At 37.6% G+C, this 23,457-nt stretch overlaps 2 protein-coding genes across 8 annotated transcripts in view; one reads left to right on the top strand and one right to left on the bottom strand.

The window, feature by feature from the left end:
- Positions 1 to 298: 298 nt before the first annotated feature.
- On the top strand, positions 299 to 9,775 carry tn (tripartite motif containing protein thin). 2 transcript variants are annotated; one of them, XM_089866212.1, is made up of 7 exons: positions 299 to 590; positions 671 to 2,883; positions 4,405 to 4,884; positions 5,410 to 5,668; positions 5,739 to 6,020; positions 7,487 to 7,923; positions 9,040 to 9,775. In XM_089866212.1, exons 2-6 carry the CDS (start codon positions 809 to 811, stop codon positions 7,916 to 7,918), a joined length of 3,528 nt encoding a protein of 1,175 aa, XP_089722338.1. In that variant the 5' UTR covers positions 299 to 590; positions 671 to 808; the 3' UTR covers positions 7,919 to 7,923; positions 9,040 to 9,775. The 2 variants fall into 2 exon arrangements, with proteins under 2 accessions (XP_089722338.1, XP_089722337.1); XM_089866211.1 differs by having other exon boundaries at positions 4,405 to 5,668.
- A 1,213-nt stretch (positions 9,776 to 10,988) lies between these two features.
- LOC149702425 (insulin-like growth factor 2 mRNA-binding protein 1) overlaps positions 10,989 to 23,457 on the bottom strand; it is a 35,216-nt gene continuing 22,747 nt past the window's right edge. For 3 of the 6 annotated variants that reach the window (XM_089866227.1, XM_089866223.1, XM_089866229.1), the window contains 10 exons: positions 22,645 to 22,751; positions 21,814 to 21,880; positions 21,273 to 21,476; positions 20,528 to 20,782; positions 20,022 to 20,138; positions 19,484 to 19,943; positions 18,998 to 19,084; positions 18,752 to 18,880; positions 18,065 to 18,178; positions 10,989 to 17,522 (listed from right to left, as the gene is read on the bottom strand). In XM_089866227.1, the coding sequence (XP_089722353.1) occupies positions 17,274 to 17,522; positions 18,065 to 18,178; positions 18,752 to 18,880; positions 18,998 to 19,084; positions 19,484 to 19,943; positions 20,022 to 20,138; positions 20,528 to 20,782; positions 21,273 to 21,476; positions 21,814 to 21,880; positions 22,645 to 22,751 (1,789 nt within the window). In that variant the 3' untranslated portion in view covers positions 10,989 to 17,273. The remainder of the gene's footprint in view (positions 17,523 to 18,064; positions 18,179 to 18,751; positions 18,881 to 18,997; positions 19,085 to 19,483; positions 19,944 to 20,021; positions 20,139 to 20,527; positions 20,783 to 21,272; positions 21,477 to 21,813; positions 21,881 to 22,644; positions 22,752 to 23,457) is intronic. The other 3 variants (XM_089866228.1, XM_089866225.1, XM_089866224.1) reach the window with 2 other exon arrangements.

The raw sequence follows: 23,457 nt of genomic DNA, 5'->3' as shown, positions 1-23,457 counted from the left end.
GGTATTTCTAAACTTACGGAGAATAAGCGGCTAATCAATTAGCAAAATAGAAACACTTTAAAATTACACAACTCAACCCAAAAGTTACAAACATTGACACACAAATCTTAAAACGAAAAAAGAAACCCCAATGTTTGAGCTAAATTCTCGGGAATCACTTTCGGCCGTTGCTGTATTTTGTTTTGAAATAAACACGATCCTCTCTACCCTGAAAACGCGCGTCTCTTCTCTGGGTAGATAAATGGGTGGGAGGATGCGGGATGCGAGTATTGTAGAGAGAAAGAGAGAGAGGATTGGAAGAGGTTGCGTCCCCCATTTGTCGTTTCCCCCTTTTTGGCAACAATCTGGATGAATAACTAGAACTTTCCCAGCATCCTAAGATGAAGCTGACGTCACTAGCAGTGGAGTAATCGTATATTTTTAGTTCGGACGCCCAATTTAGGACGGAGTAACTTCGAGGCGCATCGCGAGTCGAGAAGAAACTTTCTACGAGATCAGTGGATGAAAATCCATTCTCTGCACTTGAAGTCGAAAAATTTCATATTATTAGATTAATCGATCGAACATAATGGGCCGGCCCTTCCTTTAAGGTGAGTTTTATTCCTCTTCCATTGTTTAATTAATTATTAAAAAATTTGAATTAACAAATTTTCCGGGTTTTTTTCTCTAGGCCGCCCAAAAATGTTACGACTCACAAATACGCCTTTAAAATAATTTGCTGGCATCCCCGCTTTAAAAAAACCGCTTGAAACGTTCCCGAAATTTTAAGTAACTTTTAATTGAAGTAAAGAATAAAGAGGAAAACAAAATGTCCGCTTGGGGTCAATTGGATCAGCTGCTAACCTGCGCAATTTGCTTGGATCGGTACAAGAACCCCAAATTATTACCATGTCAGCATACATTTTGCTGCGAACCCTGTATGGAGGGCCTGGTAGATTACGGTCGAAGACAAATCAAGTGTCCAGAATGTCGAGCCGAACACAGGATACCCTACCAAGGAGTTCAAACGCTTCCCACAAACGTGACCTTGATTCGATTCTTGGATTTGCACCGAAATATAACCGGAGAAGAACCGGAACCCGAACCCTGCATGATGGAAAGATGCGGTGTTTGCAGCGAAAAAAATTACGTCGAAAGATGCTGCCATTGCGAAAAGAAAATCTGCACGGATTGTCGAGAAGCTCATTTGGATATCATGAGAAGAGAGATCAACCGTATTAACAATCAGGTTCGGCGAGGTTTGAACCGATTGAGCGACACCTTGGCTCAAACCCAGAAAAATGGCGATAAGTTGAATTTGAACTTTATTCAAGTCAAAGAGGAAATAGAAGAGTTAGTCCGTCGCTACATAAAAGATTTGAAAGATACCGAAGAGAGACTTGTCCACGAATTAGAAGTTTACGTTGAAAACGAGACAAAGAATATCGATAAGTTGAAGGACGATTTGGAAACCGAAGTGACCAACATGAACAGCAATTGCGACTTGGTTGACAAGTACATCGTCGAAGACATGGAATGGACGGATGTGGAATTGGTGGAATATAAGGAAATATTCTTGAAAACTCTAGATTTCTTAAGGAATTTCGACGCAGATCCTAGCGATTTTGCTAGAAGAATTAAACTGCAGCATAATTCCGATCCCGAAGTCCTTCACAAAACTTTGATCTCTTTTGGCGAGCTGAAGACGACCGCGCCTCCCGCTCCCACTCCGGCACCCGCAGTAGCGCCAGCTCCTACATCCCCGGCCTTCTTGAGCCCACCATCGAACGCGCTTATGAGAAGTCAAAGCGATCATCGTCTGGCTAGTCAATTCCAAAGACGACAACAAGAAGGATCTTCGGCAACGTCGAGAAGCCAGTATCTAGATACGGGTAGCAGTCGATTTGGAGGACACACCAGCGACTCTGAAAGGGATTCCTCCGCCATTTTTGGAAGAAACAGGAAAGACAGTGATACGAGTTCAGGTTACAGAAGATACGGAGACCGAGCTGGCTATGATTCGTCGGACAGAGACTCATCAACTAGAAGCAGTCGCTTCCTTCGTCCAAGCGATTGCGACTATTCTTCTCGCTTCAGAGATTCCAATGACGACCTGGCCAGTAGATTTCAATCACGATTTGCTCGGGAACTACTGGAAGACTCCGGACACGAGTCCGAAAGCCACGGTCATTCAAGGTCCGTCAGGTTCGAAGAGCCATCGTCACAACAACCTCAAACACCTCCTAGAGAAAGAGTCATAGACACGGAAGACGCGACGAGAGGTCCTCTAAGTGGCGTCATTCGGCTGTTAGACTCTGCCTACATTATGGAACGCTTACACCAAAATGAGATAAAACAAAAACAAGATCAATTGGAAAAAGAGCGAAAGGCTAATGAACCTCCACCACCACCAACTCCCGCTCCACCACCAGTCACGCGCAGAGCTCCTGCCAGACAAGTCAGCGAAGATGAGATAGAAAAACAGAAAAAACAAAACCAAGCCGCCGCTGCGTCAACAACAACCGCCGCTGTCGCTCCCAGACCCAGTACACCGCCCGCCGCTACGACACCACCTCAAAGTCCTTTGCCGACAGTTCCGGAAACGACACCGTCGTCCACGAAACCCGTTCCCAGAAGATTAGCATCGTTGAAAGACGACGACACCAGTAGCAGTCCGCGAAATGTCCGACAAGATTCCAGTGAGAGTGGAGGTTCGTCTAGAGGGTCTCCGTTCGAAGACGCTCCATCCAGTCCTGCCGAACCAACACCACCAGCTAGAACGTATGGATGGAGGAGGTCAAGCACAGATGCGGATGCCCAACGTCAATCCTCGACTGAGTCCAAGAGGCCAGACTCTCCTAGGCAATCAGGAACGTCAACACCACCCTCCCGGCAACAAGTGAGGCAAGTATCGAGAGACGTGTCTCCGGAGGTTGAGTTAGATCCTAGTTATTACCCGTCTTCCTACGTCCCTCACGCACTACCGCCAACCGCGGCTTTGCGCGTCGAACTCCATCCGCCAGCTGCCAGTCGCGTGTCTGAAACTGGGCCCTTCTCTCCACCGACTATCAGCCGCGGGTTTGAATTAGGGTCTCGACCATCATCGACGGTCAGCCGCGCGTCTGAAATAGGGCCTCGACCATCTTCGGCTGTCAGCCGGCCGTCAGAAATGGGTTCTCGACCATCTTCAACTGTCAGCCGGTCGTCTGAATTAGGGTCTCGACCATCGTCGGCTGTAAGCCGAGCGTCTGAATTAGGGTCTCGACCATCGTCGGCTGTAAGCCGAGCGTCTGATTTAGGGTCTCGACCATCGTCTGAAAATGGACCCCGACATCTCAGGTCCTCTTTGACCTCGCCACTCAGTCCGGAAGAAAGCCCTACAACCAGAAGGCCCTATACCCGTAATCAGACTGAATCGATCTACGATAAAGTGCAGCCTCCGGGTGGTCGTAGCGGGAGCGGGCAGCTTGTCTCCAGGAACCAAGATCTCCTCGTTTCCGGCCGTCCAGGTCGTGCTTTAGCCAAGACTTTGAGCAGCGACAATTTGTCCACGCTTCGTCGAATAAGTCTCGAGGACCTGGTGGGCCAGGAGAGACCCAACTATTCTCGCTATCGAGCGCTCGCTCCGACCCGCACCCCGACCAGCCCAGGTTCTTCGGACACGCCTTTAGGCAGCGGCGGCGGAAGGAGCCCGGCACCCCGCTTACCTCCCGTATTTCCACGCCCCTCCGACGCGCCTGCAGGAGGCCAACAATCAAGTAAAGACCCCGTATTTGTTTATATCATAAACCTACGCATAACCGACTTAACCAAGACTTGACCACGGTAAAAAGGAACCAAATATAAACCTCTCCGCGTTACCGTTCGCTAAACTCGCGAACCTCCGTACCAAATCAACTAAAATTCACCTCAATTCCGTTTTTCCCATTTACACTAATGGATTGGATTCTCCGCTCAACCAAAACCCTTCCACGTAGTTTTACAACGATTTTCAGCGTGCATTGTGTGAAATATCTTACTTTATTTTACAGCGAAGATAATCGGACCAAAAATCAAAGTAAATTTTAAATTGTAAATAGTTAGGTTTTAAAGAATAAAATAAAACGCGATCTGTGACCAATGAGTATCTTCTCCTTTTTAAAATTGTTGTTAAAATGAACCGTAACTTAATTTATAATGTAAACAATAATGATGTTCCATAAACACGCGAGTTCATGAACTTTCGCGGGAAATCAAAATAACGGATTTAAAATAAATAAATAATGCGTCGCCGAAACATTTGAAACAACGCGCGATGCTAAATCGGTTGATTTTTTTCCTTCTTTTTTCCTCCCCTAATTCGAACGCGTTTTATTTTCATTTATTTTTTATTATGGGTGGGGTGAATAACGTGTGACCCCATCTGGGGTCGTTGTTCTACTTTAGGTCTCCTCGCCCGCCGATGGGGAAGAGCGTATCATTAGACGTGGACAACCGCGAGGATCGCCGGACTTTGGGAAGCAGAACCAACTCGGTAGACAAGAAGGAAGATCCCCGAAACAAAACCTCCACCCAACCGTCGTACTTGAGTCGTCTTCAAGGACAGCGCCGAATCTCCGAAGCCGACAAGGATGAAGGCTCGGACAGTGAAAGCGAAAGCGAAGTTACCAGTTCGGAAAGCGAAAGTGACGAAGCACCGGCGCCGACACCCAAGAGGACGGAAGGTCCAACTACTAGTTCCGCCGTCAACAGTCTTCTGGCCAGAAGCGCCCAATTACGTAAAGAAATACCGGATCCGAAAAAGGATTTCAGCACGCGCTCGACGCGTCACTCCAACTATGCCAGAGAAAAAGAAAAAGATGAACCACAGAAAAATAAAAGCGGTCGGCGAGAATCACTCACCAAAAAGGAAGAACCAGTTTCCAGGTACGGTCTCGGTTCGTCCCGAAGGCGCACCTCCACCGTGGACGACGAACCCGAAGAGACCAGTTCGTACAACCGCTATCTGCCCCGCAGTCGCAGTTCCGCCCTGGTCAGCGGCTTAGGTGGTAGTCGCGACGTCAGTCCGGACGATGGCAGATCGTCCGGCGACCGAAGGGACAGTCGGACCCTATCTTCCGCCGCCCTGCGTCGCAATAGAATATCGCGCAGTCGTAGCTCCCACGATATGGCCCTGAACGACGACAGCCCCGAGGACGACCGTTCCACCTCGTCACCCTACCGATCGCGTTTCGAAAGGCCCTCGGATTCTTTAACCTCCTCGGCTTTGGCTCGAAGTCGCAGTCACCACGCCCTGAAATCCCGCGATCCCAGCCCGGACGAATCGGCCAGCAACAGCACGTGGGCGCAATACTTGCGCACCAAGTACGGGTCTCGTTCGGGTTCAGGCTCCGGGGGAAATACCAGGTCACCGGTATCACGAAGTAAAAGTTCCGGGTCGCTCTATTCCAGAAGCGGCACGGATAACTCGTCGGATGACGAAACTGGCGGCCATGACGGACGCAGAGACTCCGTCTTCTCCAGATACGGAGACGGCCAACACCAGTACAGCTTCTCGTACCCCCGTAGCCTGTACATGCAGAAGAGAAAGATGGTTTTGAGAATCGGATGCCGAGGAACCGAACCGGGTTGTTTCACTTGGCCCAGGGGAGTCGCGGTCGGATTGGACAATTCCATCGTTGTCGCTGACAGTAGCAACCACAGAGTGCAGGTAAGTCCTAAGGCCATCAGCGTCCAATTATAAAGGGATCGACAAAACTAAAGCGTATCTTCGCTGTCAGGTCTTCGATTCTAACGGAAAATTCCTCCAAGAATTTGGTACCTATGGTAGCGAAGAGGGCAAATTCGACTGCCTAGCCGGAGTAGCGGTGAACAGAATCGGGCAGTACATCGTTTCGGATCGCTACAACCACCGTATTCAAGTATTCGACCCTTCAGGCAGGTTCCTGCGAGCATTCGGAGTCGAAGGAAGGACGGACGGCCGATTCAGTTACCCTTGGGGAATCACTACCGACAGTTTAGGATTCATCTACATTTGCGATAAAGAGAACCACCGAATTCAGGTAAGTCACTAATAACGCCACAAAGAAACCACTCGTTCTTTCTTAAGTAAATATGGTAGGGGTACGACCTTGGCGCGACAAAATTGAGTGTTGAAATTTATCCCGAAATGTTTTTTCAAGTTGAGTAAAGGAAATTACGCGAGTAGTCTTCGTTTTGTTTAAAAGTTTTAAACATCCTTCTCCATTTCCACGTTTTTACGGCCGGTCTTTGTCCTGGAAAAAATCTGCCTATCCTTATAGTATCTTAACATCCTCTTCGAACCAAAAACTCTCCTCGCGAAATTATTTTGGTCTTTGCCGACCGTTTCTTTTTTACGAGCGCTTCCCTTTTGGAAGGTACCCAAATCATCAGCAATAGGTCGCTAGTATATTTTCGACAGCTCTCTTAGGCGCAGACCGTCTACAAGGATATCTTTAAAGGGAAGGTTAACCCACCCAAGTCGCGTCTTCTTTAATTTCTCCACGCGGTAACGAGGAAGATCTCTAACCTCTCCTTTAGAAATCCGTTATCCATACCGTATAAACCAGGAAACGAAACTTTATAGAAGCGCGGTGTCTCGCGTTTATTTTTTGGCATCGGTGGCGTGTTCTAGAGAGAACAGGCTACAAAGAGAGGACCCTTAATATTCCGACACTAAAAAATGCTTCGTTTAGGACGACTTACCGTACCCGCTATCTAATTTCATCCACGTTAGGAATTACAAAAATGCCGGCGTCCAAATGAATGTTTTGAGTAATGATTTCGTATGGTTATGTTAAGCGAAATATGATTTTAAAGGTCCTTGATGTTATAAATAGTAATTAGCCTACACCTAAACTATGATATCTAAAATTTAGGATGTCCTGTAATTTTTGTGGTGAAAACTATTTTAAGATTTAACTTAACCCTCGAGAAAGCAACAGACTGTTGTTTTGAGTCTTGAAAATACATTTATCATTAAAACTCTTGTCACCACGAAAATTCCGATGCTGACAGTAAATTCGCTTACTGTTGTCATTGCGTCGAGCAAAAGGGTAACCAGAGTAAACTTGGTAATTCCAGTAGGACAAAGGGAGGGTTTGTACTTAACCGGGACTCTGGTACAATTTATACGCTCTCATTTTTAGACTTAAAATTTGTAACGCCTATTATACAACCCAGTTATTATACATCTCTGGCCCTGTTGGAAATATTTTTAGGGTGCAGTGAGATCTGCCATACCCGAGGAAAGTTTTAACACCTGTCATTCACTAAATTTCCCCGTGACATTAGGGTACAAAATGCAACTTATACAAACCGAGGGGGTGGTCACTAGGAATGAGTGTAATCTTTGAAACACGGAAATCTAACCTTAGCTATGGTGCCTAATCCTAAACTAGAACGAAGTCTTATTACGACTTGTCAATATAGTACCAGGAGTACTTCTAATTATCTTTTGAAGTACTAACATACTAGGTTACAAAAATGCATATTGTACCACTAACAGGTCTTCCAATCGGATGGTACATTTGTCGGCAAATTCGGCTCAATAGGCAGTCGTCCAGGTCACTTGGAACACCCGCATTACATAGCGGTCAGCAATACGAACCGGGTTATCGTCAGCGACAGCAACAACCACAGAATCCAAATCTTCGACGTCAACGGGCGCAGTTTGTCCACCTTTGGTACAGAGGGTTCGGACGAGGGTCAATTCAAGTTCCCCAGGGGCGTGGCAGTCGACGATCAAGGCTACATAATCGTCGGGGACAGTGGTAACAACCGTATCCAAATCTTCCACCCTGATGGAACGTTCTTGAGGTCATTTGGCACCTGGGGAGCGGCTGATGGCGAATTCAAAGGCTTGGAAGGTATTGCCGTGACTTCAACGGGCAGTATCTTGGTGTGCGATCGGGAAAATCATCGCATTCAAGTTTTTTGAAGGGGGTAAGTTTCAATTAGCTTTTAACTAAAACATAGTTAAATAGTCAAATTCTCTCAAAGTCTAATTCGACCCGGCACGACCCCGATTTCACGTCTTATTTGACGTCTTGGGTTGAATCCAATTCCCGTAAACAAGTACATTTTCCCTCAATCCCGAGACTCCCAAACTTCCTAAAGATAAGAGGAAGTAGACCCTAACTTCCGAAAATTCTCTCTCTCTCTCTCTCTCTCTCTCTCTCTCTCTCTCTCTCTCTCGGCGAAAGAATTTGGGAAACCTAGTTGTAAATTGTTTGTTTAGTTACCCTTCATTTGATGTAGGTCGCGGTTCGCGCTTTTGCCATACCTAAATTCTATTTAACGTTTGATTTTTCTTACCAAATGTTGAAAGGCAGACTGTATAAGGCAGACTCCATTTTAGACAATGAAGCCATACAGAAACAATACCCAATTAGATCTAAATATAACCTACCAACATTGGAAAATCTTTCGTTCAAGTCCTAGATTATTTTCTCCAAGTTTAGCTCCAACAAGTATCTAGAGTAAACTCCCGAAATAACGTAAAGGGCCACTACGACACGACAAAACCTAAAAGGAATATCTCGTAAACGGTACGAGCTCTGTTTTCCCAAGTGTTTTAAGTCGAAAAAGGTCCCAAATATAGCACTCTCTCGCTAAAGGCGCCAACTAAAGTCGTCGTCGCGTTATGTTTAGACTCGTTTAAATCTAGGATGTTAAAAAAATAAAAAATATGTTTGTGGGACGAATTATGAGCTAATAAATTTTGGGAAAGGACACGAACGACGGTTTGCCCTTTCCAGCTGTTGCAATGTTGCAGCTTTCGAGTACTACACAGGTATTCAGAGCGTAGGAGTCGCCTCTTTGGCAACGGATACAGTTTAACCGTCAACCCAGAGACGATTTTAAAGTAACACCTTAATTTAGTGGCCAATATTTTTAGATTCATAACGACTGAATTCAACCATACGTGAAATATCACTGGGAATACGTAAAGAGTAGATCAAAAATAGACAACGCGGCAATTTTTTTTTTTTTGACATAACGCGAATCATATTTTCTTTGCACTATTTTAAGCGCTAATAACACAAATTTTGTTTGCAGATACGAGCCAGTAAAAACACGTGATCGACTGACAATTTCATAATGATGGAAAAACCAAAAAATCGACTGGACGAACTTAGAACACTAAATCACGATTAACAGCCGCTAAATATTTTGGTTTCTAATCTTTTTCGTAGACTTTTTCTTAACTCCGATATTTAAAAAAAAAAGCGGAGAGCTTTACATACAATTAAACTTAATATGGCAGTGAGATCCTTTTTTGTATTTTTCTACGTAAGTTTTTAATAACGGTATTTTAGAAGACTAACCTTATCCTAATCCGTCCAGATTAATTATTTAGTTAATAATTAAACCGGTATTTAATTAAACCCAAAAACTTCGCCTTAAGTCTTTAAACGCCTCGTTTTACCAACAACTATAATTCATTATTTTTCTTTTGTTTTGCGGTGGTAGGCCTTGAACCTTGACCTTACGTATCATCTTTCTTGTCTATCAGAATTGCTTCTGTTTTATTTTTCTCTCTCTTCTTAAAGATCCGCTTTTTTTTTCGCGATGAAAATTCCTAATATTTAAAACCACGTCCCTAGCTCGCTAAAAATTTACCAAAAAAACATTTTGTTATTTAATTAGTAACGAAAAATTTTCGGGATTAAAAAAACAACCTAATCAAACACTAATTATTTTTCCTGATTTATGTTTGTTGAAATTAATTTGAAAATAAAAATAAGATGATAAGTTATATAGTTTAAAAATTGAAATAAAAATTATTTCCAAAGACTTCTTTTCTGTTCATTGTGTCTTGTGGGTAATCTTATATCCTGTGCACTGTTTGAGAGGTAATAGAGTGGAAGGTGGACGTTAGTACGTGTATTTCGTTCTCTGTACCTTCCACTCTATTACCTTTTACACTTTAGACTATTGTTGGCAAGAATGAATGGTCCTCATTGGAGTACAACGCGCCTTAATGATGACCAGTTATACTTGCAATAACAAAACAAGATGGCATACGGTGGTGTTTACGCTGTCCATTATATTTCTCTAACCTTGTCAATAAGTGCTAAATATCTCTCTCAATTGACATTATGGATTCTTTCTTACAAAATTAGTTTGAATAATAATTTCAACATTTCCCAACTGCTTTAGTTTTAAGGAATTTGGCTCAAGGCTTAAGAGAAAGAGACAAGTCACATTTCTTGATCAAACAGACTCAGTATGTCATTTCGAAATAGGCCAAGAGTGAAGAAGTTAACGAAACGGTGTGTTTTTACCACTTTTAATGACTTTTTCGTTCCTTAGCGGGGAGTTGCAACAGGCAGGTGGAATTTATAGAATGATCTCTCAACATTTGTCACTTACGAAGAAGGGTACCCAAAGAGTTACGGGGAAGTCTAAATATCTGGCATCTATCCATGAGAAGCCGAATAGACCTCGCTGCGTCTCTAACAATGTAACTCCCACTTATACCTATGTATAACAATGAACGACTTACGAACCGTTCAGCAATTTTTTTAGTCACCCCCGTTCAAGGACGCTAAAGAAAAATATAATATCCGCCAAACAGTTCACCTGGGGTATTCTTGTCTATTTTTAGATAAGGTGGTGTGTGTATGCGAGTTAGAACTTGGGTGGCAAAGGTTTCATCGCGATGCTTACAGATGATAATAGACTCTACCCTTCATTGGAGCTTGGTAATTGCTACCTTGAATCGGGGTTTTAGGGTATCTGTTGGCTGGAATTAAGTGGAATTGTACTTGCAATGCGTTGATGGCAATGAACAGTTCGTCACAATCCCAAAGCGACCTACCAGATTCGGTCTCCGTGACAACGACGGATTACAGGAGGGCGCCACAACTCCCGGCCGAACTCAAAGCACAGATACTACGTACCTAGTATCCATGGGTCTATCGTAAATTCCACGGCCACCAAGGTCTATTAACTTTCTTGGTAGATGCGATTGATCAGGTTAATGAAATGAATGACAAACCACATTTCGTTTAACTAGAATAATTTAATTTCTCGTTAGAAAAGGTAGAACGTGCGAAATATGGTATCGGTACAGCAAAACTGGAAACAGCTCTGTCAATTCTGTTTGGTTTTTGTTTTGTTTTTTTTTTGAAATTTATGGATTTTATATATATTTTCCATCTCGCATTTTAATATTGTGTTATTTCATTACTTTTTTTTATATACTTCAGACAAAACACTTTATTCTCATTTCTGGCAGTTCAGTTCAATTTTACTGTTTGTATTTCTTTTTTTCAAACGCCAAAAACTTTCACGAGAGTTACTTTCATTAAAGAATTAATGCAGGGCTTTTCTGTTGGCCTCTTCCAATTTTTTTAACACTATATAACGTACACGGACCATTAAAATTATAATTCATTAATATTTGAAAAAAAAAAAATTATAGGGAAATTAAACAAAAAGTTATTCAAATCTATAAATGACAAATTGTAGCTAGATTTCTGAGGGTATTGTTTTTTTTTTCTTCATAAAAAAAAAACGAATTACTACTACAATTATAGTATAATTAATAACATACAATGATTTAAGAATAAGTGAGGAAAAATATTAATTATTTTAATTAGCACTGTCTGAACCCACCCAAAACAGCATCAGTTCTGAACTCTATTTCACGGTGTGGTGGTTTAGTTAATTTTGTACAGTTGTTAGGTATTAATATTTAATCAATTATATATATCGGTTAACTATTATTTAATATGTTTTATTTTTAATATTTGAAAACCCGTTTTTTTCCTGTTTAATAATACTATTAACAGTGTATCTTGTTTAAAATGTGTATTAGTTTTAATATTTTATTATCGTAAATCCCTGCTGTTCGAGGTAATTTTTTATGGCACGCAAAAACTGCCAAATATATATATATCCTTTTTCTTTAAATAAAAATTAAAAAACGAAAAAACATTTTTTTAATATTAAAAAATCCTGAGTTTGTTTGTTTGTTTAGAGTTCATATCTGGTTTGCTGTTTTGGGTTTATTTATTTATAAACTATCAGACTCATCATTTATTTAACTAACAAAGAGGCATATATGTAAAAAAAGTCGATAAATACGTGTCAACCATTTTCAAACCACTTTAAGACTACTTTTCACGGCTTGATTTATAAATGGCGGCGTTTCCATGGTAACGACGTATTTCCTTACGGCGTCATTGACAAATGGCGGCGTCGCCATGACAACAACGTATTTCTTCACGGCTTCATTTACAAATGGCGGCGTTGCCATGACAATGACGTATTTTCTCGCGCTTTATTTTTAATATACGCCCCCTTTCAATGAAGTAAAATTTACCTAAGTAATAAATTCATAACCTGAGGGAATTAATTAATTCAACAAAAAAAATTAACTATGAATATTTTTTTTATAATATTTTTTTTACCCGGTATATAATTGTGTATTCTAAACTATGACTGATTATTATTTGTTTTTCATTATGATTTAAAAGAAAACGTATGTTTAACCACTGAATACTGAATTCGACTGGCCTACAGATGATTTATCATTCCCGTTTAATTATTTATTTTTTTTTATTATTTTTTTTTTGTTTTTGCTTTTTTTTATATTTCATCCAGACCAAACATCAAGGGTGTTTAAACCTTTTACAATTCGACAATTTTGTTATCTTTCTCTATTAACTACACGCGAAAAAAACAATCTTTTTTTTAACTATTATAAGAAAGGGGAAAATTAAAACAAAATTTTTATACAGCGACCCAAAAACTTAAAAAAAAAAAAAAAGTATATTTTGCAAAAGAAATTTAAGATTTTTTTATCATGATCTATTTGTATTATTGTTTACTTATTTACCTTATGTATATAGAAGAATTACTTTAGAATAATAACAAAGCGTTTTTTTTAATATCAAACTACATGCCACACTACTAAAAAATAGATTTTTTAGGGATATTTTCATATTTATTTTTTTTTTTAGAATTTTTTTTTGGGTTTTTTTTTATCAGAAAATTCGCCATTTATTTTTGTCTCATTTCATTGGCAGTGGTTTAATATTTTTTTAAATAATTTTTATCTGTTACTATATAATGTATGTTTCATTGTTTTTTTAAAAATTACGTATTCACGATTAATTATTTTTTTTTCTTTCAGGGGCAATTTATGTGGATAGTACAATGATTATTTAATTCATTAATTTTCACGAAATCAAAAATTATAAAAAGGGGGGGGGGAAGGATTAGGGGGATTTATAAAGCGTATTCGTAATATCATTATTCATTAATTTGCGGAACAAATAAAATTAATTAATTATAATTAAGATGAAGAGGAAAAATGTTTCTAAAGAAAAACTAAATTTCTTTTTTTTTTTTTACCAAAACAATTCTTTTCTTTTTACGTTATTTTTTTAATATTTAATATTTTCCATTCTTTGACACATAGAGGCGTTAATTCAATTTAATTTTCTCTATTCACGCAAAACAGTCACTTTTTTCTTCTTTATTTAATTGCAAACTGACACTTAGACCAACTGCCCCGCGGGGGTTATTGTATTTTTCTTTTTTTTTTTCAAATGGTTTTGTAAAATGTTCAGTTATTTAAAAAAGAAAAAAACAATTTTTTTTTATTCAGAACTGTTTCAATTCTCACGAAAACAAAAATGTATTTATTTATAATTATTAAGAATATTTTTATTTGATGTAGATTTCATGGCATTAATTTTTTTTTTTTTTTTTTTTGAAATTTCCCGATTTGTTTTTGTAGTGTTAAGGGAAAAATGTTAAGGACAAGTCGGCAAGTAAGAATCATGTTTCCTTTGAATTACACATAATTAATCATACTTTAATGAGTATAATTAATTAGATAGAGCTCGATTTTATCTTTAAAAACTACACCAAAGTCATTAAAATTAAAATTAGTTATTATTTAATTAGCTATAACTTCATTAATTATCAACCGATTTTAATGATTTTTATCTCAATTTAAAGCTAACATTGAGTTCTACCCGAATCAATATGACGTCACGCAAAAACCCCTGAAATTAATTTACAATTCACGCCTAACTTGTCCTTATTAAAAATAAAATAAAATAAAATTAAAACGGAATAAATGGCAGTTTCGTAACACTTCCCAACAATCGAAAAAAAAAACCATGAAATCTTATTATATAATTTTCAGCCATTTTGTTTTTTTACGTGCAGGTTATTTTCATATTCCTTTTTTGCAATTAACACTTAACTCTTGTATTTAATTTCTTTAATCTTAATTATTATCTGTTTTCACCCATTCTTGTTACCATTTATAAATTATTCTGTAGATTTGAGGTAGTTTTTATATAAACACGGTCAAACATTGTGTAAAAAAAAAAAAAATGATTATATTAAAAAAAAAAAAAAAAAAGTTACCTGAAGTTTAAATCAGGTATCTTTTGCACCCAACAAAAGAAAAAAAAAATTGGCGGATTATTTCATTATTGTTATAATGTAAAAACATAGGAAACCTTGGTTTATTTGTTTTTGTTGTTTTTGTTTTTTTTTCTCCTTTTTCAATAAAAAAAGTCTTAGGGTAATTCTTGTTTTGCTTTTTATAATATAGTCCTTGTATTTGTGTAACTAATGAAGTCGCCAAAACTTATGTTTACCAGTTTTTTTTTATAATAAATAAAAACGTATAAACACAGCGTATATTTGTTTACTCTTTTACCTTAAAAGAGTTAAATTGAAAAAAAAATTCAGTAAATAACTATTTTGAACGCAAAAAATGTTTTTGTTTTGTCACTTAGGGGAGTTTTTTTTTTTTTACCATTTTCATACTTTGTTTTTTTTTAAATTATGACCAAGTTAAAACACAAAAGGGGGGAAAGGGGGGAGGCATTCCGAGGCTTTTTGTTTACTTTCATCATAATTTGTTTCGTAACCTCAACATATTTGTTTTTTTTTTATGTATTTTAAGTTTTTGTTTTTTTGGTTTATTTTTACGTTTTGGTTATTATATTCTGTAGCAAATACCCCTGAATGATTTATTTTACGTTTTAATAATACCCCTTTTTTAACTTGTACTAAAAACACCTATAAATTTTTTTCTTAGTCATAACAAGGCATCCAAGATTGTACTGTAAGTTGCATTTTGTTTTTTTGTTTGTTTTTTTGTAAGCGATTTTTCTTTTTTTCTTCTCATGTCATTGTTTTTTACGTTTTTTTTTGTTAAATTTATATAATTTTAAACCTTCTAAAGGTTTATATATAAATTTTAATCAATGTTTTTGGTTTTGTTTTGCTTTTTTTTAAGTCTCGGTATTTTTTTCATAATATTAAAAAATTTTTTTTTTTTTTTTTTGGGTTCACATTTTACAACTCTGATTTTGTTTACTTGTTTGTTGATTTGTGTTTTAGTAGTATTTTAAATATATATTTTTGGCGGCGGCGGAAGATGTTATCAGCTTTGTTTAGTTTTAATGTTTTTTAAGTCCAAAAATATTATTTATTTTTTTTGACGTTTTTTGACGTTTGTTTGTTTGTTTACGCAACATAAATATTTTGACGAGGGGGGATCATATTTTTTTCGTTTTAGGGTACATAAATTGAGGCATCGTTTATTTTAAACTTGGAAGAGAGCGAATTCCTTAAATATTTTATTTTGGGTTAGGAAATTAAATCTTTGAAGTTTTAATTTTAATTTTAATTAAATTTACCATTAACGTTAATCATTTACTGTCATTTATATTAATTAATTAATTAATTAATTAATTAATCTTCTAATTATTATCCTTATTTTAAAATTAAATCTTTGAAGTTTTAATTTTAATTAAATTTACCATTAACGTTTATCATTTACTGTCATTTATATTAATTAATTAATTAATTAATTAATCTTCTATTTATTATCCTTATTTTAAAATTTAATTTTTGTATTTTTGTCATAATTAAGTTTAAGTAATTATATTAAATGTCTTTTAAAATAAAATTAAAACCACAAAGATTAAATTCCGACCCCACTAATTACGTTCTATATTAATTACTTCTAATTAATAATATAGCGGACCTGATATTATTTAAGGGCAAAGAAATTCTTTTTATTTTTTTTTTATTTCGAGCATTTTTTTTTAAAAGGTTTTTTTACGTTACGTCTTATTGGAGAAACTGATTTAAATTTTTTTCTTTATTTATTTTAATCATTTAATTTTTAAAACGCTTTAAAAATTCTTACCAGAGGTATTATTTGGCCACTTAATATTATTATATAATAATAGTATAATTTTTAAAGCTTTATAAGGACAAAAAATGCCATTTTTATTTGGAATTTTTTTTATATATATATAAAATTTTATTCCATTTTAACAAAAAAGTTTCTCCAACAAGTATCAAAAATAAATTCTTTTTTTTTCTTTTTTTTTTGTAACATTTTACAAAAAAAAATTACCCAAATATCTCAACAATAGTGGTCCTACGTAGTTTTCTCTCATCATTACCTTTGTACTAAACTAAATTAAATTAAACAGACGCGTTTTTAAAATAAATAAAACAAATTTTAAAAACGCGTCTGTTTTTCAAAAAAATTCATTTTATCCTAACCTAACTCTAACGAAAAAAAAAAAAAAAAAAAAAATAAAAATGTTTTCCTAACAGCGTTATTTTTTTTTATTATTAAAAAAAAAAAGTAAAAATCGCCGTCTCTTCCATTTAAATAATTTAATTTAAAATTAAACGCACTTTTTTAGTGTTCCAACGAACTGCGAATTACAAAATATATTCGCAATTAACGAAGGGGGCGTTTTTTAAAAAAAGTGTTTTTTTTAATTTGTAAATAGGGGGGGGGAGGGGTTTAAGGAAAAGGGTTATCGCCACTCGGGTTTATTATAAACCAAACAAAGCGTAAAACTTTCTATCGATTCCATTTGCCTCATTTCTCGTCATATAAAATACCCTTTCATCGAAACAAAAAACACAAAATAACTTTTTTTTTATTTTAACACTAAATCCCCTTAGTATAATGTCCGTAATTCTTTGTAGATTTCAAATACTCGACGTTTGTATAATAAAAAGGTTTATTCTAGTCAATTGTCCATCCGTGTTTTAAACCTTAACTCACCACCATCTTTGGTATTCGTTTGTCAATGTTCATAGTTTAATTAATTAATTAATAAAAATGAAAATAATTCGCAGACTCGATTGGATTTGGATAACAGTCAAAAATCACCACTGTCAAAAGTTATCTATACACCGCGCTCACCTTTCGAAGCCCGTGAGTGATTCTCGCTTATCCAAAATAAAAATGAACAACTGCGCGTTGGGTGAAACACGTTTTAGTTACCAGGTTGACTGGGGCGTTGAGTAGTTTGGTTAGGGGTTGGTTGTTGAGGTGGCATTTGCTGCGGTGCCGGGGGAGGAGGTGGAGGTGGTTGTTGTTGTTGCTGCTGTTGCTGTTGTTGGATTTGAGGTGGAACCTGTTGCGTTTGTTGCTGCTGTTGCTGAGGGGGACCGCGTCGACTAGGGCCTCGCGGCGCGACGGGTTGGTTACGGTTTACGAGAGCTCGGATTTGCCTTTGCGCGGCCTGTACCGAAAATTCAACAACCCAACTTTCGTGTCAAATATCGCATCGTGGGACATCGGTGCAAAGGGGAAATCTAACCCTTGCTAACTAATACATTAGATGAAGAATGACTATAAGTCATTTCGAAAGAATTACTACACTTTGGCTTCACTTGAAATTTCTGACAATAAGTTCTATGGTTAATTTAAGTATGAAGGAATTGTGTCTCTTTAACGAAACTAGGTTCATTTTAAAGACCAATTTAATAAGATCCATTTGTGCAGATTTCATAAGATTTCACCGTGAGGGAGACGAGATATACCCCATTTTATATTACCCCCATCTGACAAATGATAATGCAACTTCGTATTGTTTGCTCACTTCATTTCAGAGTGACTGTCCCCTCGATGAAGAATAAGGGAATTTACCTCCGAAACCGCGCTTATATTGTATTGCAAAAAACATTCTCAAAACTATTCACTACGTAGGCAATGGTAACCCCGCTGTTTTACAAAAGGTAGGAAGAAAATTCGCGGACATAAAAAGTGGAAAAATGTAAATACCTGAGTGCTGTAGAAATCGCCAATAATATGGACAGGCGTCTCTTCAGCCGAAGTGTTTTGACTTTCTTCGGGAAGTTTAATGATTGCGTGGGTCATTCTTTGAAGCTCCCGAACCTAATTAGGGGGGGACCCATTTGGTTTCGTTTACAATAATTGACGCGATAATAAATACACCAACAACGAACTAATAAGCTTACAAACAGTAATTGAAATCAAACACGATTTTAATAAGTACTACTATAAGATGCGTTCCATAAGTTTGTCACTGGTTACAAACTGGAGCTTGTCATGAAGTGACGTGTCATAGATTCTCATAAATTGTAGCTTGTCGTTCTCAAACTAGCTCGAGCTGCAAGTCTCTTCTGTAGCATTACGAAGTATAGGAAGTGTCATGCTTATGGAACACATCTTATGATAACTACGCAACTTCAAACATGACGAAGGGGGTGTTAACAGTTAATGATACCAATGCAGTTCTATTAGTGCTACCGTTACAATGTTCTCGTGATAATGTGTTTAGTAGTAATGCGCGAAAATATTTTTAAGTGACACTTGTTATTGGTTGCAACGCGCAAAGCGAAAGAAAACCGAACAATATTTGTTATTTAGGCTTAAAGATTAAAATACAGTGTTCGGAACAACGAACAAAACAAAACAAAATCGAATAAAAATGTGTTTCGAGCTCACCGTTTGACCACCTTTTCCTATAATTCTTCCAACTTGATTCGAAGGTACGAAAATTTCGACTCTAAGTCTGGCTTCCTGAGGTCCGGCGAAACCTTCGTAACTCACTTTCTTGAAGATCATAAACTGGGCCTGAAAAGACAGTTAACACATTCGTTCCTATGGTTAAATACCGCCCCATAACACTTAACCTAACAGTTGACAGAAATGAATATTGAAATAAATTTGAATAAAATAATTTTAAGTTACCTTCCACTGTGACTCCGGAGATCCAACTATCGTTACTTTTCTCTCCGCTTGTCTGTCTAAAGGTTCGTCTTTGTTCGGTTGAGCAACCTGGAACACACCAAGAACAACAATAAAGAGATTAAACGATGCCACACGAACCTCTTTCAAATTCAAGTTTATTTCAGTTTGTACGAATAATATAGAACATAAAAGTTTGAAATGATTCCATGTATTGTCGCGCAAGTCAAGACCAAAGAACCAAAGGTGGTTCGCGATGAACTGGGACTTATGTCCTCAAATGTTTGGGGTCAGTACTTAAGGTTTCGCATCGAGTACATGAAATAACACGTGTTTAACAACTTTCCGCGGAAAAATTTAAAATGTCACGTATGCTAAGCGGCATACTTCAACCAAGTCGCATATTATCAAAATTTAATGTTAACATGATTTACGAAAGGTTATCATCAGGTTGGTATCAACATTGGTAGGTAGTTGAAAGTGTCTTACCTTTATGCTGGCCCCGGAAGAACTGATCATATCCCTAATGGTACTGCCGCCAGTTCCAATGATGGCACCAACAGCGGAATTGGGGATGTATAGGAACACACTCTCTTTGGAAGGCTCCTGCTGCGCCTGAGGAGGTTGCTGTTGTTGCTGAGGGCTAACGGAACTAGGAGGATACATCATGGGCATGTACGAAGGAGGATTGGTGTACATGCCGAAGGGAGGCGCCTGAGTAGGGCCACCTCGAGGAGGAGGGTATCCTTGGGCCCCCAACGTCGACATCATGGCGATCGGATGCAGACCGGGGAACATCAAAGCTTGGGGAGCCATGACGGCTAGATCATTCTCGTAACTTTGACGCAATTTGGCACTGATCATTTGTTCGGCTTTACAAATATTTTCTAATTTTCCTTTAATCGTGATGATTCGCTCCAAATTGAAACTGTTCACGTCGTGTATACTACTGCAAAGTTAGCGCGACAATTCCCATATAGCGCAACACGTTTTACAAAATGAAAACGTCAAATTTGACGAAATTTACCTGGAGACTGTAATTTTCGTATCAGTCTGTTCCATAATTCGTTTAATAGTGTTTCCATTCTTGCCAATAATTCGACCGATTAAATTATTGTGAGCCAAGATCTTCAATGGAATTTCCCTTAATTACAGAAATTACGTACTAATTACTTAACTAGAAATCCTCAACAGAACCATCATCAGATACTTAAAGTAGCTACGCTATAGACAATTTGCGCGTGAGTACAATTCAATCGCGATCAACATACAACAGACTGAAAAAGCTTGTAAATCTGTTCGATTCAGCGATAATTCTCGCAAATTTCTGGCAACACTGAAGCGCGGTTAAAGTTAAGTACCGGGGGAGGGAATGTCATTAGCCCTTTAGCGCATGCGCATTAGATAACACTATTTCAGCAGCGCGATACCGATGGAGCCAAGTTCCTACTCTTACCGGCTCACTTTCCGTTATAGTTCTATACACTTTTGTTAAAAAAGGGGATGCAAATACTTGAAGTTGAGTGAACTTACCCTCTATTCGTATTGTCAGCTTCCTGTTGCATGACTTCGAGAATCTTCTGGCAGGCTGACGAACAATTTTCGGGATTTCCGTAAATGGTGATGACTTTCTCTAGGGAGCCGGCGTTTTCCTTTCTATGGACGTCGACTCGGGCCCTCGACTGCTGAGTAATTTGCCGAATGGTTCCGCCAGACCGTCCTATTATGGCACCCACCATGTCGCTCAAAACCAGAATCCTGTAAGAGAGACTATTTCCAGCCTTTTCGCTTTATCACAAAAAACACAAACGAAAAAAAAAATCATAATCGTAAAAATTAAAAACACGTAATAATTAATAAACAATATAAAACAAAATTTGAAGACGAAAAATGAAAAGAAATGAAGAAAGAAAGAAAATGTCCAAGGTAAACGTGGCTTCTGACAGTGGATTAACGAATTAGTACTAAGTGGGCGGGTACTCGAGTAAGCTTGACGTCAATTAAGGAATACGATAAAAACTCCTCCCATATCTGTAAGCATCATCGCGGCACCCCTTGTATGTTTTCCTATCCAGGGCATGACGCGATATTACCACCTCAGTGAGGAACAGTACCGCGCGTCAAACCCTGGCTAGCCTTGCACTTTCCGCAATTTTGAGGGTAGAATAATACTAAAACTACTTTGCGATATTAAACTGACAAGGAACGGATAGCAAAGAGTAGTGGAGTTTACAGATAAACAGTTTTTTATGTCGTTTTACCAAATGTCTTTAAGTACCTTAAAGGAAAATCTGTAGGACGAAGATTAGATTGATTCCCTGAGTAGGGGAAATTTCCCCCTCGAAAATTGTTGCTACCACCTTGACCGCCACCACGTCCGCCTCTGGCGCCTCTCTGCTGACTTCTCCCCGGTTGCTCCATTACAAAGTCCACTTTCAAAGGGGATCCTTCGAATTCGTATCCATTGAGCTGAGCGAAAGCTCTGAATGAAGAAAAAACTTCATTTATTAAACCTAAAAACGCGCTTAACTGAACTTCGAAATGTTTAATTTATCAATTAAGTATCCTACATGTTCATTTACATATATTATACAAGTGTTATTCAATTTCAAAAGAGAGATATATGCCTATATTTGTTTACTTCGCGGTAAAAGGGGTTTTAAACTGTAAACATATCACTAAACATGCCAGTGACTAAAAGTAAAAACTGCGTGTTCAAACAGGGAGGGTGGTAGGACCGAAGTAGAGAAAATATTTATGACGTCACAGGAAACTGATATCACCATACAGGTAATTAAAAAACTTTATTAAAAACTTACTGTTGCGCTTGGTCCTGAGTTTCATATATCACAAGAACACAATAACTCGATTCAACCTTTGATGGACCTTAATATAATAGAAACCAACCACAATATTTTAAATTTTAAGGGAAAAAATACTACAAACTACTACGCGTACAGGTACGCGTTTCTTAACAAAGCCCGAGAAAAAAATAAAATGGTAAAATATTTTACGGATAACACCCCCTATATCCCCGATACAGTATTTGGTCACACACAAGGTCAAGCAAGCCAGCCAGCTAGCAATACTTATATTTCAAACATTAAAAAATTGGAATAAATTCCGAATAAGTTTCTTAAAAAACAACACAAGAGTTCTACTCAATGACCTTGTGTTAAACCAGTTTAACTTTAGTATATGAATAAAAAATTGATGAACAAAACCAGATTAAAGAAAAAAGTGGACCCAAAATGTTTTACACACACCCATAAGTAAGATGATGATAATACAGGGTGTTTTGTTCCAAATTGGGTGACAGTGTCATACTTATGGAACATATCACTTATAAACTTATGTTACAAGTTATAATTGAAGTGTAGTTAAGAAACTGAAGGACAATGATTTCCAATTTAATTATGGGGTCATAGGTTAAACACAATGCAATCGTTAACTTGTTTATTGTGTCCCTTGGTACAACCGTTTTGGAACACCCTTGAACTGAGTCTATTGCCATACTTATCACGATTATATTACTAGTGATAAATATACACCTTCATTAATTTTCTTATAACACTCTTAAAAACATTAATCACGTGTTAAGAAGGAAGAAGGGGGGTAAAAAAGGGGGGTAGTTAAACTAAGTAACTGACCTTGATCACATTGTTGAACGTTTCCAAACGTGGACAGTAACCTTTTTACTTCATCCCATTGGACGTGGTTTGGAATATTGCTCACTTGAACTTTGTTGGTTCGACTCCTAAAGAAAAAAATGACAAAGAAATACGAACGCAATTATTGCAATTGCAAAAACACTAAAACAACGATGAAACAATGAATTGAAACTGTTTACTTCTATCCATCTCCATTTTGTTTGTCACAAGGGACACTGTTTCAAATCGAGTTAGGATTGGTCAAAGTATTTTACGGATGACCCCTTAAATTTAATTAAGAAATTGAAAGACAATGATTTCTAATTAAATTAATTAAAGGGATCATCCCTAAAACACCCAAATAAATCTTAACTCGAAAACAGTGTCCCTTGTGACCAAATGGAGATAGAAGTAACATTGATTTCCTAAAGAATACCCCCTTAATTTAGGCCATCCAGACTTATCAGAAACACCCTGTATGTAAGTCCTAAACAACATGAAAAATATTGGAGTCTATAGTGTTTGATGGCATCTGATCAACACACCAATCACAATAAGTCTAATTGTCATTCAAAAGAGCGAGTGAAAAACAAGAATTGCAAAACATCTCAGACCTAAATTGACTTAAACAGTCTAAATAACTATAACTAATGTTAAGATAAGCAACACACTCCTTTTTCCACAAGAGTCAATAAAAAGGGATAGAAGACGCGTCATGGAGCTATAAATAGAGAGAGGGTGACGTGAGCGCGGGTTAGGGGAATCTTCTTGGTCTTCGAACGTCGACTTACGCTACTCTTTAACCAGCAGCCT

Source organism: Phalangium opilio, unplaced genomic scaffold (genome assembly GCF_054372755.1).
Source record: "Phalangium opilio isolate 3A_F unplaced genomic scaffold, DU_Popi_V2 ptg000017l_1, whole genome shotgun sequence".
Lineage (NCBI taxonomy): Eukaryota > Metazoa > Arthropoda > Arachnida > Opiliones > Phalangiidae > Phalangium > Phalangium opilio.
This window is presented reverse-complemented; position numbering and strand designations above follow the sequence as displayed.